This window comes from Penicillium angulare (genome assembly GCF_028827245.1).
Source record: "Penicillium angulare strain IBT 27051 chromosome Unknown utg000005l_segment0_segment0, whole genome shotgun sequence".
Classification (NCBI taxonomy): Eukaryota; Fungi; Ascomycota; class Eurotiomycetes; order Eurotiales; family Aspergillaceae; genus Penicillium; species Penicillium angulare.
Window position 1 is genome coordinate 206,122 of NW_026623164.1, and position 14,552 is coordinate 220,673.

The 14,552-nt window shown below is 45.5% G+C and overlaps 6 protein-coding genes across 6 annotated transcripts; 3 read left to right on the top strand and 3 right to left on the bottom strand.

The window, feature by feature from the left end:
• Nucleotides 1-105: 105 nt before the first annotated feature.
• N7478_007469 (arylsulfotransferase family protein) lies at nt 106-2,073 on the top strand (the record flags this gene model as incomplete). Its single annotated transcript, XM_056923683.1, has 2 exons — nt 106-705; nt 781-2,073. 2 exons carry the CDS (start codon nt 106-108, stop codon nt 2,071-2,073), a joined length of 1,893 nt encoding a protein of 630 aa, XP_056776409.1.
• Nucleotides 2,074-2,508: 435 nt separating this feature from the next.
• Nucleotides 2,509-3,321, bottom strand: N7478_007470 (A4/G1 family peptidase; the record flags this gene model as incomplete). The annotated part of the gene is made up of 1 exon (XM_056923684.1): nt 2,509-3,321. The coding sequence occupies one exon, from the start codon at nt 3,319-3,321 to the stop codon at nt 2,509-2,511; it is 813 nt and encodes a 270-aa protein (XP_056776410.1).
• A 4,354-nt stretch (nt 3,322-7,675) lies between these two features.
• On the bottom strand, nt 7,676-8,260 carry N7478_007471 (Zn(II)2Cys6 transcription factor domain-containing protein; the record flags this gene model as incomplete). The annotated part of the gene is made up of 2 exons (XM_056923685.1): nt 7,676-7,973; nt 8,016-8,260. 2 exons carry the CDS (start codon nt 8,258-8,260, stop codon nt 7,676-7,678), a joined length of 543 nt encoding a protein of 180 aa, XP_056776411.1.
• A 626-nt stretch (nt 8,261-8,886) lies between these two features.
• On the bottom strand, nt 8,887-10,548 carry N7478_007472 (vitamin H transporter; the record flags this gene model as incomplete). Its single annotated transcript, XM_056923686.1, has 4 exons — nt 8,887-9,056; nt 9,108-9,272; nt 9,332-9,838; nt 9,888-10,548. The coding sequence occupies 4 exons, from the start codon at nt 10,546-10,548 to the stop codon at nt 8,887-8,889; spliced, it is 1,503 nt and encodes a 500-aa protein (XP_056776412.1).
• Nucleotides 10,549-11,035: 487 nt separating this feature from the next.
• N7478_007473 (uncharacterized protein) lies at nt 11,036-12,202 on the top strand (the record flags this gene model as incomplete). Its single annotated transcript, XM_056923687.1, has 1 exon — nt 11,036-12,202. One exon carries the CDS (start codon nt 11,036-11,038, stop codon nt 12,200-12,202), a length of 1,167 nt encoding a protein of 388 aa, XP_056776413.1.
• An 800-nt stretch (nt 12,203-13,002) lies between these two features.
• On the top strand, nt 13,003-14,430 carry N7478_007474 (putative aspartate aminotransferase; the record flags this gene model as incomplete). Its single annotated transcript, XM_056923688.1, has 3 exons — nt 13,003-14,139; nt 14,197-14,302; nt 14,366-14,430. 3 exons carry the CDS (start codon nt 13,003-13,005, stop codon nt 14,428-14,430), a joined length of 1,308 nt encoding a protein of 435 aa, XP_056776414.1.
• Between the last annotated feature and the right edge of the window lie 122 nt (nt 14,431-14,552).

Sequence of the window (14,552 nt, forward strand, 5' to 3'; positions counted from 1 at the left end):
TTTCTTCCAACGTTGAAATCCAAAAGTTCTTTTCTTCTTCCTTGGATCCATGTAGTATAATGACATCAGGTGTCTGTATGGTTATACAGCACATCTTATCGACTCATGGCATTTTCAATTTCTGAATTCCTGCGCAATAGGCGAATTCAAGCATCCTCATCGCTACTACACTCGTCGCGTGATCCCTCGTCTCGTTCGTCAAGCCCCAATCCAGAATTCGACGGCAACCATGGCACACCATTTCTTTCAAAAACGAGCACCCGAGGAAGAAGTCGCCAAAAGCTTCGAGTCACACTATGGAGTATCGGCATCACAATAGTTGTTATTCTGGGATATCGTCTCTTGCTCCCTCAACTCCTCCGTTTCCGATTTCGCTCAGATCTCACTTGGTACGACATTGGCCTTTACGGATTTTTTCCCACTCAGGGGTATAACAGCTTCCTATACGACTCTCCCCTCTTGGGCTTCATCGAGACGGATTCCCGATGTAGTCGCGACTATTTCTTCTTTGCGCCAAACGGAGATTCGATCCAGGAACCAGGGCCAGTGCTTCTTGACGCCGATGGGGAGCTGGTGTGGCAATTGTCAGAGGGCTTGGATGGAGTGACGCAGGACTTTAGAGTGCAGCGATATAAAGATGAAGACTTTTTGACTTTTTGGGTTGGCCATGAGATTGATGGGAGGAAACAGGGCTACTGGTATATGGTATGCGAGCATCAGTCTATTGGACATCAAAACAGTACAGGGAATTCCAGACTAACAGGCTTGATGTTGCTATAGCTCGACTCCTCTTACAGTCTCCGGTACACGATTTCCCCAGGTGGGAATTTTACAACAGGAGATATGCATGAATTTCATCTCACCCCCGATGGGACGGCGTTGGTCGTGGTATACGACCCCGTTCCCGCAGATTTAAGCGCGATTGGAGGGGCGCGTGATGGCTGGATTCTGGATGGAGTTGTGCAAGAGCTTGATATTGAGACAGGCGAAACTCGCTTTGAGTGGCGTGCATCCGAGCACTTCGCCGTCGAAGATACATTCCATGGCATGGCTGGTTGCCACGAAACACATGCTGCCGCCTTTTCAGGGTGCGGGAACGAACCGACTTCTGCTTTCGACTTTTTCCATCTGAACAGCGTGGAAAAGAGCTCTTCCGGGAACTTCCTAATATCGAGTCGGTATACCCACACTATTAGCGAGGTAAATGGTATTGATGGCAGCGTTTTGTGGACCTTGGGAGGAAAATCCAACAACTTCAAAGACCTTTCTGCCGATGGATCCGCGACTGGTATCTCTTGGCAACATCATGCCCGTTGGTATGGTGATAGCAGTATCACATTATTCGACAATGCTGTCGAGGACAACTCCGACCCATCTTTGGAGAGCCGAGGGCTCATCATCGACTTGGATATCGAGAAACGAGAAGCGAATCTACGAGTGGCATTCTCACACCCCCAACGAATGGAAGCCGTATCACTAGGGAGCACGCAAGTGCTAGAAGAAAGCGGAAATATTTTCATTGGCTGGGGCCATAGTGCCGCCTTTACCGAATTCGCGCCGGATGGTAGCGTACTATGCGATATGCACTACGGCCCATCAGCCTGGAACACTTTCGGACGTATCAAGTCCTACCGAACGTTCCGGGGTAAATGGAAAGGTTATCCGACTCAGCCCCCCGATGTTGCCTTTGTAGATGATGCTTTATACGTCAGCTGGAACGGGGCTACGGAGGTGGAACGTTGGCAGTTAGAAGCCATTGAAGAGGATGGCGGAACATCCCACACCGTATCTCAGGTGTTTAAGAGTGGATTTGAGACAGAAATGATTATCCCACAGCACCTTCAGGGATCATCAATACGCGTCCTTGGGCTGGATTCCAAGGGCAGTATTCTTGGGTCCTCAGACGTGTTGGAAGTATCTTCAGAGGATGGTACAACCGCCATTCTCCGCAGTATACTGGTTTTCCCAGTGCTGCTCGTCTTGGTGGGCATTGTCTGGTTGGCGTTGAGACAGCGACTGAGAAGAGCACCAAGAGGAAGAAAAGACTATCAACTACTTCCCTTGCGCACTTGAGATAAAGTGGCATCCCAGCCGATAATTTTTGTATATAGAGGGCCGCCTTACCATCACCGGATTAGATCTCGAATTAACCTTAGAGTAGCACCTTTGTGGACCCTTAAGAAAGTCTCTTGTATGTATAAAGCTGTGAAAGCAGTCAAGACGGATGGACGTGATTTTGAACACTAATGACTGGAAAAAATATATTATATAGAAAGTGATTATTGATAATTATGGAGCCTTAACAGCTGCCCAGGTGTTAAGTGACTCGGACAAGGCAGACCAATTTGTCCTGAACATAAAACCCCTTTGAACAAAAATTAAAAAAAGAATGATGACACCACCGTTAACAAAATATGGAAAACGCCCTTGCCGCAACACCAGATACCACAAACTTCACGGTTCTTAATTTATATACAGAGTGTCAATCGACATTAGTGGGAACATGAACTATGACTGGTAGATAACAGTGAACTCAGTATCGCTCTGAACATCAACCTTAGCGAGCACCTTGCCATTCTGTTGAATGTTCAAAACCTCGCCATCATTCACACCATACTCTCCAACAGAAGCTGCAGCCTGGGCACCACTGAATGTAACCTCTCCGAAATTGACAAGCGGGACCATCGAAGAACCAGAGTTGAAGTCCTCAACAATCCACTCTGCGTTCTGACCACCAAGAGTAGCCGAGGTGGAAGGTGCCGAGAGTGTTTTGGTCACAGTCTCGCCGGAGGACTGGTTCTCAATAATAGCAACACCCTGGCTAGGCGAGGAAGATTCAACCTTGGCAACAATCACATCACCCTCTGAAAGGTCTAGATCGAAGTTCTCCGCACTATTTGGGTACCATTCGTACCAGGCATCGTAGGACTTCACTCCATTCTGGATATAGGCATCGATTCCTGTTTGCAAGATCGACTTGGCATAAGTATCACCATCGATACCAACCCAGGCAGAAGCCGCTTGCATATCACCGGAATTGTCGGTGGCTGTCGGGTTAGGCACAGTGAAGGTAGCCGAGACGGCTGTGTATGTGCCACTGGCTGGTGGGTTCTCACGCACTACACCAGCCCAGTTCTTGCTATACTGAACGTTGGCGGAATCGGAACCGTCCTTGAGAAGGACGCCGTTCTTCTCGGCCGGCACGGATTGGCGTCCTAGAACACCTCGCGCTTGTAGACGATCAACTAGCCCGGGCCGTGGAGCTGCAAAAGCGCCAGTCGCCAGCATGGTGGTGGCAAGAGTTGCAGTGGTGAACTTCATTTTGGCTAGAGAAAAGGTCGGTATACTCGGCAGAGGACGAGGCGGCAAGGAACAGAATACTGAGAGCGTAGGGTGACAGGGCCGGCCTGTTCGAAATATGGGACGAAGAGAGTTTTATGTGCTCAAGTTTGCAAGGTTGCATGCAGTAGTCCAACCGCATGGGGATGTGGGACATATGGTGTGCTCATGTTGACCCATCATGGGTTGTAGTGGAGAGGCACTGCCTGGAGACCCGCAAAGCGAATGGGGATGAGTTAGAAAACAGGTCATGGGAAACACAGCAGCCCAAATCATTGCAAAGAGTGAAATTTGTCAATTTTTCAGGGTCTTTCTTGGAGCAATGTTGATCATTTTCCAATTCGTGTCAGTTGTCCAGACTGCGTGAGCAGCCGGACTGATCCCAGAAGTGTGTTTCCGGCATCATCTGCTGCTCCAAATTACCGGATCGCAGAGTGTGTGAGTGAAACAAGACTTGCGCGTCTGTGTGGCAGAGACATTCCTCATGAGCCAGGCTAGTTGATAGCTGCAACATGACGCATTGGCTAAAGATCGACGCCAAAAAGCGATCTCCAAGCCTAAGAGCCACGAGGCTCACTTGTTTGGGCACCAAAAAGCATGGCATAGCGTGGAGGAGATTCGTTGTAGGGGATGGGAGCAGTATCATGCGACTAGAAACATACCAGAGAAGGAATGCTGGCATTCTTCACTAGAATCGCGTATGCTGGTAGGTGCGCGGGGCTGTGGTATTCCCGAAAACAAACAGTCTGTTGCCGATCATTACTTACTTTTGAACACCCGCATCGCCCAAATCGGAGCCGAAAAAGGAAATAGAAACAGGAGCCTTCCTACCCATTCAATTAACTCAATATCCATACTTTGTTAACTTTCGTATAATAAATAAGGACATTGAATTTTTGATTTGTTTTTCGTTTCAACCTTTGGTAGGATCGAAGCAAAGAAGATTTTTTTTTGTGGGTGTCTTATTTCCAGATTATCGCTCATTCAAATTGCTACTACATACCGAAAATGCACACGCAAGATTCACTGGTCCGAAAACGTATACCGAGGGTCTGCCAAGGTCCAGGCGCTGCAAAATAAAACCTTCAATCAGCGTACACTGTATACAGAGACGGAAAGAAGAAGGATATAATTGCGAGGTGCAGTTCAATTCAAGTATTGGCTGGGGCCATAGTCCGCACCTGGGAAACACAAGGTATACCACAAAACCACCCACAATGCCACCGATTTGGAAGTTCAATTCAATTGTGTCAAGAATTAAAAATAGGGAGCGGTCCATGGCTGATATCGACTCGGAGCGTAAGTTATATCCAGGATATCCGAAAGAAGAATGATAGATCCTGGAGGCACATAGTATACAAATGAAACTCCGGCAGAACCGATTCATACACCTCCTTGACATATTGACCTGAGTACGTTGGAAACGTCTGGGAAAGCAATGCGGCGTTGGAGTAATAGTCAAGCTGCTTCTTGCACGTGGCATCGGAAATCAAGGAAATCATATCGAGCATATGAGCCTTGAAGAAACTGAACCTATTTTTCTAATTTTGTGAAATGTTGACCATTGTATCAAAGGACTCTACTGAAATGTCATGAGGAGCTACTAGAGGCTTACCTTGGTTAATTGTTTATTTGAAATAACCGAAGAAAAGGAACAAAAAAGAAAAGAAAGAAAAGAAAAGAAAGAAAAGAAAGAAAAGAACGAAAGAACGAAAGAACGAAAGAACGAAAGAACGAAAGAACGAAAGAACGAAAGATGGGCCATGTTTCTCCCGCTAAGTTATATTATTGTGTCCATCTTAGTTGCACAATACACATCATCTTCTGCCGGCAAGAAATTTACCATTTATAAATGTGAGAAATAGAGCAGCACCATCAAGGATATTGAAAAGAACTGGGATTAAAAAAAATAGCCGCATAATTGGGATTTTGTCCATATTAAAGTCCTTGCTTGACTTCTTTCAGCCTCAGGGTATGCCGATTACACACTCCCCGATAAAAATGTCCATAGATCGCAAAGTCATGAGGGAAATCGATGCGGATCGTTCCCCAATATTTAATGAAAGCTCCTGATCTTCTCATTATACAAGGCTCTATCTGAACATTCAATATCCGGTCCCATATCCTCCATCTTGCATTTCAAGAGTTGCACCTGGACAATCATCAAAGTACAAAATACATGACGGATCCTGCACAATACCATCAGACACTTCAACCGTCAGCTACTGGGATATAGCAAGCGAAATAATTCATTTTGTCGCCTTGCAGTACGCCAATGTGCTTATAAGTCCTCATCTACAGGTTGAGCAAGGCCTCCACAACCATAGTCACTTTCGTATCAATCCCGTCCGGCGACTGTACTATGGTCGATTTTATCCGTCTCTATCTTCAGGATGGTGTTGTATAGTATATTACTACCCTCCGGGGCTTGCCTTCGCTGGAAGCCATTGTCCGCCACATTTGCACAGCTAGATACGGACTTAGCCCCAGTTCCCAAATTGCCAAGGTTCATTTTTGGCAGGGTCTTTACTTTCCCTATAGTACTGCCCACGTATCACAGTGCATTGCATACTAGTATGTACTATCACTAACTCGAAATATACAGTGGAAAACGATGACGCAGAAAGTCTGGTCAAGTTACTCCATGAAAAAAAAACTGCGTATAAATCAGAATGACAATTCTGGTCTGCTTCCAGTTGAGAACTTTAAAATCAAGATCTACACTCCCTTCTACCCGATTCTATTATTGAATTTAGGAGCTTTAAGGGTCACCAGTTTAATGCATAGTATCAAATTTGTCGCCTGAAATTGACAACATATATTAGGGACAGAGAAAGAGAAAGGACTTCAAAATCGCTCCAGAGCTAGACTAGTCAGTGACGGGGTAAGTGATCTAGGGTCAGAAAGTATGTCAAAAATGACAACGGTGAAAAGTGATATTCTTTATCTAATTCCACTGAGGCCATGAACTTCCATCACCCATATCGAATAACTCCGACCGGATCAGATCAGGGAAGACGAAGTCAACGCTGGTTACTAAAGGAGACATTTCACGACTAGATAGCGCTCGATAATCTGGTCCAGGGCTATCCGGAAAATCATGACATACAGAACTGGACCCCGAGCGGAGCTTTTTAAACCGTGATAAGATAATATCACCCAGTAAGTGCGCGGCGTGGCATGACAAGCCAATTGAGTGAAGCCAAGTTATAAGCTTCAAAACTAGACGATCAATGTCAATGACATCTATACTGGCAGCCAGAAGTTGTGAATAATATTCGTGAACAAGGCGGCACAAAGTGAGGGCGGAAAATGTCACAACATGATAGATATGGTCGGTAAGATGGCGAGTCTGGCTATCTGTTGTGTCCATAGCGAGATTGATGATGGCACTGGCGAGCCCGATCATCTCTAGGATAACGGATGCATCTATATTTGACTTGCTATATGCGAAAGATTGATAGTAAGCGAGAAGGTGTGCGAAATGGAAGCCCATTTGAAGAAATTGAGAGCGGGGCTCATCTAAATTCTCATTAGCACTTGAGAACGCAGCGCCAGGTGAGACTTCTCACTAAAAAGGTTTTCCCACTCCTTTCTCCAGCCTTGCAGCGCCATTTTGGCCTGTGGTAAATCCACTTGATGGCGTTGTGGACAACATTTTTCATATATTACCCAGTACAACTTGACTTCCGCTACCATTCTTGTTTCGTAGTTTGGAACATCTGCATTATCAAAAATCCTTTGACAGCTGTCGATGTGGTGTTGATTAAGCATTGCATGCCTGCGTGTACCGACGCAGTATCTAAGCTATAGTCAGCACGCGCCTTATTAACCGTCAACAGCCGTGGAGCATACTGGAGATGAGCAACACATAAATGGACCCATAGGCACGATGCATCCAGATGCGCCTTGTCAATATTCCAATTTCGACTTGTGTCTGAGAGGCCCGGAAAACAGGGACTTGCGAGCCCCTGCTGAAGTGCGTAGCCGGTTAAGAGCCAGCTGTCTATGCTCAGAGGGAATTGTCCTATCGTTGTAGACCAAAGACTTAAGATCAGCGTAGCCTGAAAATATTCTATGGAGCGTGGAACCTCTAGGAGACCTTTCGAAATTAAGCTTTTAGCTTCATAAAACAAATGTGGTGCTAATTCATCCGCAAGGGCTTGTGTGCTGTGCCGCACGGCGATTAAAAGAACGCTGCAAAGCAACAACGGTGAATTTCTCACTTGAGTTAACAGAACCTCCGTTGATACATAATCCGGGAATCTGACCCATCGACCGTAGTGTACTTGGAATCTAGGTATATGAGCAAAAGTGAAACAAATCATTCGAAGATTCACACCCACAGCTTCAACAAGGAGTGGGCGGTTGGCATCGTTATCAGTCCGGCTGAAATGACATCAGATGGATAACCAAGCTGGGAGGCCGATCGCTCTTTTGATGCAACTCCAGCGTCGTCCGCAGCATCGCGGATCAAAATAACGGGTGCTGGATTAAGCTCAGATGGTGTCACTGGCTCCTCAACTCTAGGCGATGCAGTGTGGGCTGCGAGATTTCCTTGATCTTTGGACTGTGCGTCTAGACGATCCATCAACATCACAACTGTTCTCTCAAGCCTTTCAAGTCTATCGTAGCTGTGTTAATGTATGACCATTTAATTCAAGCACAGGACATACCTTTCATCTGTAGATGACTTTTTATTGGAACTTGAGTTCTTGTCATTAATCTCAAACTCATTTTGTGTTTCAGGTGGGGATTGAAATGGGCCAGCCTTGAGGTGCTTCTCTAGAGAGCAGGGAAGCGATAAGGTATGACAGCGTAGACAAGTGTTTCCAGCCCCAATCCCGGAATAGCAGCGAGTTTTGTTCCTGCGGCAGTGGTCACATGCTTTTGAAGCTCTTCCCGAGCGAATAGGTGGCATTATAACAGAGTGCTGGTCCAAATTACCTCGCTGGTCCATTCAGTTGATCCACTGGAGTCTGCAAAGTCAATGATGATGTTTGGTGATGGATCATTGATAAGAGATGGCGCCATTCTTGGTCACGTGGTATTTTGCGAGAGGAGTCAAGTATAGATTTGATCACCTAACTCTAGACTATTTCAGGTAAATACTGACTCGGAGTTCTTGCTGTTATCCAATCCTATTGATTGCTTTCTAAAGGTGTGTATCATTCTCAGGCCGCTGCAGGAAACTTTAGTATTCGATGATCCCTCCGTGTTCCCAGGGATACTAGATAGTAATGTAGTACTTGACGTATAGATAGATCATATCAACAGCCCTGTAGTAAGCGCTCTAGTACTGGTTCCAAGAGGTAGTACTACTAGCCCTGGAGTAGATACTGGAGTTTCTTCCAAAGGCACAATCGGAATGTGTGAGGTTTTATATTCCCAACGACAAGATCAAGTTGATTGAATTCTATTCTACATATAGGTGTCTTCGGAGGTATTTCCGATACTTTGGACCCACTCCTGATCTGCTCGAGCCTCATATAACGACATCGTGCAGTTACGTAGCAGATTATTTAATCCGAAGTATAATTGGATAAACTATACGTTCGCATCAGTAGTACCATTTTCAAAGTAATGATCCTTCGACTTCAGCCCGGCGTCTCCACCATCGAACAAACGGTACAGCAATTTCCACACCAGGATAACCACCGAGGCCGCGATAGCGCAAGCAGAGGCTATTATCAGACCGTTCCTGTAGCGAGGTGCGTCTATATACTAAGTTAGCAAATATAACTTCACGTTTTCGCAATTTATCATACCTTGTGTTTGAAATAGTTGGTTTCCAGGAAAATTCGCTAATTGGATACACATAACATACGCAGCCAAGGCCGCAGGACGTTTATAATCTTGCATTTTGGCAGTAAGCCAGGCTGCACTGATAGCCTGTGCACTTCCCATTCCCATTTGAGTCCAGACGACCCCTCCTAAAGTGAGCATTAATATCTGAAATCTCTTCATTGTGTATGAAAAAGTTCGAACTAACCGTAGAGTACCCATTTCCCGACATCTTCCGGCGCTAGTGCAAGCCAGAGAAGACCAATCGCTCCCCATATATATCCAATAGCGATATGGAAGCCTCGCTCTTGGAACTTGTCACTACTGAATGCAAGGGACACAGACCAGATTAATGCACATACGCTGCCCACGGAGTTGAGGCCATTTGCCTGAAGGGACGTAAACCCCAAAGACTTGATTATTGAAGGTGCATAAGTATTCATCGGCGATATCATGACCATCGAGAGCAATGCTGCCACAAGATGGCCGTACAATCTCCAATCCTGAAACGTATCCAATATGTGTGATGGCAAAACCGGCTTTCCGTATCTGAGTGCCTTTGTCGGATCATTGTAGATTACTCGAGTAACAAGGACAGAAGCCTCTCGAGGCGTAAAGATTGAGAACGATTTTCCAAAGATAGATTTCGGTCGAGCGGCATTGTGAGGGAAATAAAAGTAAGCTGAAATGCCCAAGAAGCAAGTCAAGACCCCCTCTACTAATTGTCAGATGATTGAATGTAGTGCTTCAGAGAACTCACGTACCAATGAGAAAAAGCCATTGCCATCCACGCAATCCACCTCTTCCATCAAGCGAGAGCAGGCCAATCGACAGCGGACCACCTAGCGCCCCAGCAAAGCTATTCGCAGCCCAGAAAATAGCATACCGAAATGCAAGTTCCTGGTTTGTATAAAATTTTGAAATATAAAGAGCGAATCCCGGGATGTATCCCCCTTCGAGTGCGCCAATCAAGAAACGTGTCGCGTAAAGGCCTTTTTCATTCTTCATGAAAACTTGTGACCATGTAACTATTCCCCAGAGGAACATTGTAATAGGAAGAAATCGCTCGGGGCCGATGTATTTGCTGATCATGTTGAAAGGCAGCTCTGTTATAATAAAACCAACTGTGAACAGCGTTTGTGCCAAATTGACTTCTGTATTCCCGACGCGTATGTCATTTTGCAGGCTGCTAGTGAGAGCATTGCCAATATTTGTGCGATCGAACTGTAGAAAACAGAAGCATAGCACAATAGGGGGCAAGATGAAGAAATCGACCTTGAATAAGGCCTTCCGAACTTCCTCCTGCTCAAAATGAAGATCAGCTTCATAGCCAGGAACGTCGTTGCTTTCGTTCAGAGTGGCCTCGTGTTTGAGTGTGTAAGCCTCATCTTGGATAGAAGAGCCCTTTTCAACCACATTATCCATATTTGTATTATTCAAAAATTGGAAAACAACAACTTCAAGGGTCGTTTTAAAGAGATTGGATGACTGAACTGCGACGATTTTCTCATTCTAAGCGAAGCCCTTAGGCGATAGCAATAATTTAATACATTTTCCATGACATGGATTCCCAAGGCGACTGATTATCACGATAGATCGATATCTGAGGATATTGAAGATACCATGAAAGCCAAGATGACGTGCTTATCAGACTCACCTATCTCAAAGCTCGATATGAGCCCATAGATGTGGGTCTTCAGTTGATAAACGGGACGTCTGTTGTCCAGCCGCCGGAACAAGCCGCGGTATGCCGCGGTCCGTAGGCATGCCGCCGGTTGGGCTCTATGAGCCATATCACAACATCAAAAACATAACAGGTGTTTGTATTCGCAATTCTGAGAGCTCAGATTAAATACCCCATGAGACACGTGCTTTTCCTTCCAGTTCATTCACCACCTTTTCCGCGATAGCAATGGAGCAGAATACTCTCAAAAGACGGGGTGTCGGCTTGACTGGTGTAGATAAGCAACTCTCGTTTGGAGGCTTCACTCTCTTCTGTCCCTTGACGAGTGACACAGCTCATCTCGTTGATATTGATGGGAAAGAGGTGCACTCTTGGAAGCTCCCCGGCAGAATTGGTCGCCACGCCAGAATTCTACCGAATGGAAACCTCGCCGTCAACACCCTTCGCCCACCTTCCGAACAGACAACAGCAGATGGAGGACCTTTTCCATTCCCTTTCTTCAATAAATACGGTGGAGGGGTGATGTCAGAGCTCGACTCAGAAGGGAATATCGTTCGTCAATTCATCGATCCTTTGGGACATCATGACCAATATCATTATGGCGATGGGCGGATCCTTTATACCTCTCTCGAACCCCTCTCACTCGAAGATTCAGCAAAGGTCATCGGTGGTATACCAGGCACTGAGATTGATGGAATCACCTACGCAGATACCATCAATGAAGTTGATGAACACGGAAACCTCGTTTGGCAATGGAAAGTTTCCGAGCGATTGCCGAGGGAGGAATATCCCCTTCAAGCGCACTACACACGCGAACATTACCCCCTAATCAACTCAGTTCTTCCCATGAGAGATGGAAAACACATTCTTATCTCAATGCGATCCGTTTCAGCTGTGGCCATCATTGAAAGGTCTACAAGCAATATTGTTTGGAAAGTTGGATCCGAGATCCTGGCACAGCAACACAACGCTACCGAGATGGAGAATGGGAACATCCTCATATTTGACAATGGCGCTTTCCGCAACGGTGAATCGATCACATATACTCGAGCAATCGAAATTGATCGAGTAACCAAAAAGATCGTGTGGGAGTATCGCGATCGGTCACAAATGCTCTACTTTTTTACTCCGTTCATGGGAAGTGCCCAGAGACTTGCTAATGGCAACACCCTTTTGTGCGAGAGTGCATTTGGCCGCCTTTTTGAAGTCACCATGGACGGCTACATCTGCTGGGAGTATATCAACCCTCATTTTGCCCCTTACCCAGATTCCGCGACCGCTGCTATCTTCCCGGGAGAGTCGAATGCATTGTTTCGGGCTTATCGGTATACGTTGGAAGAGATACCTTGGCTTAAGAAAAGGCTTACCAGATCCAATGGTTCAAAGTTGATTTGATTGATTCAAGGCAAAAAAAAAAAGTGAAAATGGGTGGGATGAAGCTAAGACGGAGAATTGGTGTTCAACATTGCATGTCAGATTTCAACTAAATGAAGAAACGATCTTTATTAGGAGAAAGGGTATAAAACTACTATCCCCCCAGCATCGTCTAGTTCAGAATAAAAGAAGTCTTCAGACCCTCGTCGTCAGTTTTGTTCTTCCTTTGAAGGGCCACATGTTCTCAATAGAGTCGAGGAAGTGTGAGATTTCCACTTATGTACAAAATCAAGAATTCCACAACTGCTGAGACTGCCCGGGATATGGTGCAGGGGCAGGCAAGGAAGCCCCAGGAGAAATCGATGTTCAGGAAGGACCCATTAAACTGGCTTCTTATTTTTTACAAGTACAGTTGTGTGTTTGCTGCAGTAAATAAGTTTGAATGTTCTGGTGTCACTGACACAACAGTTTAATTCAACTCTACCTTCGATAGCTTCTCTCTATGTCACCAATGACTTTGCTTCTGATAGGATCCATATGGGCTAGCACTACCTTGAACTAGTACGGAAATGTGATTTTTTTCGTGCATTGACAATTGCCAGAGAAAGTATGTTAGTCAATAGTGGGATGGATGCTTGTGTGAACGGAATTTAGCGGCTATCGGCGGGTATTTTAGCATCCGGCTATTTTGTCCAAGTTATTGAGCCCCTTCAGGATTGCTATAAAGGAATTCCGACGTCCAATTACTTTCTGAGAAATGAACAATAAAACCTCAATTTACTACTATAGACCACTTGAACCAGAATTTCGTTAACAGTATCATGGGGTCGATTTCAGATGCATCAATCGTCAAAGGAGGCAACCCGAAGGATTCCCTCTTCATCAACCTCCCTTCAACTCCGGCAGATGAACCATTTGCAGTAAATGGAGCTTATATACAAGACACAGACCCCCAAAAAGTCAACCTGGGAATAGGAGTTTACCGAACGTCCAGTGGATCCCCTTGGCCCCTACGAGTGGTCGCAGATGCCGAAAACCAACTTCACCAAGCAAGTGATGTGAACAGACATGAATATCTCACCATACAAGGAGACAGAGAATTTCTCAAACTAGCAGCAAATCTTGTCTTCGGATTTGATAACACGAAGAATGCATCCCCGATCAGTGGAGAAAGTGAGAATAAAGATAGAGTTGTGTCTATCCAAACAGTTTCCGGCACAGGCGCAAACAGACTTGGTGCGGAGTTATTGGCACGCCATATACACCCAGGATGTGTCTGGATTCCTGACCCAACTTGGGGAAATCACTATACAATTTGGGATCTGGCTGGAGTCGAAAGAAAGAGCTACCCTTACTATGACAACACTTTGAAAAGGTTCGACTTTGAAGGGACGACTCGGACGCTATCTGAATTTGCCAATGAGAATGATATTGTTGTTCTTCATGCTTGCGCGCACAATCCTACTGGAGCAGATCCAACAAAGGAACAATGGAAAGCGATAGCCGAACTATGTCAAGCTAAGGGCTTGATTCCATTTTTTGATCTCGCATATCAGGGCTTTGCTTCCGGGAACCTCGAGCAAGATGCATGGTCTATCCGACATTTCTTCAACTTGAGTCCACGACTGGAATTCTGCGTGGCGCAATCATTTTCAAAAAATTTTGGACTGTACGGTCAACGTGTTGGTGCATTGCATGTTGTGAACTCTATTAATTGCAGCGAGACCTCCCAAAGACTGCTTGCCAATCTTTGCCACCTGGTTCGTGGAGAGTACTCTATGGCTCCGAGGGGTGGTTCAGAGATCGTCAGAACTGTTCTGGCAAACAAAAAATTGAAATCCAAATGGTTTGAAGATCTCATGACGATGAGTGGGCGAATCCTGGAGATGCGAAAAGCCCTGTATGACGAATTGATACGACTCCAAACCCCCGGAGGATGGTTTCATATACTGACACAGGTCGGTTTCGGCATATTGTACCCTTTTTTCTAAAGTTATGGACTAATGATTCACTAGATTGGCATGTTCACCTACGTCGGACTATCAGAAAAGCAAGTCTCTGAGATCAGATCCCGGCACCATATTTATATGCTTAAGTCTGGTCGCATCTCAATCTCTGGCTGTATGTAACTTCATGCCTATGGTGCTCTAAACCCAAGAAATCATTTGCTGACCGTCTCTTCAGTAAATGAAAGCAACGTCAAATATGTCGCACAGAGCATAGATGACGTTGTTCGAACTGTGAACTAAGTTGACCTTCATGCATGATTTGTCGCTACAATCTTCTCAGGTGCAAGTTATCTTGGTTACCTCAAAACTATGTATTTATTCATCGATATGGGAATTGGTTGTCTCCGGGATCTTTTGAATTG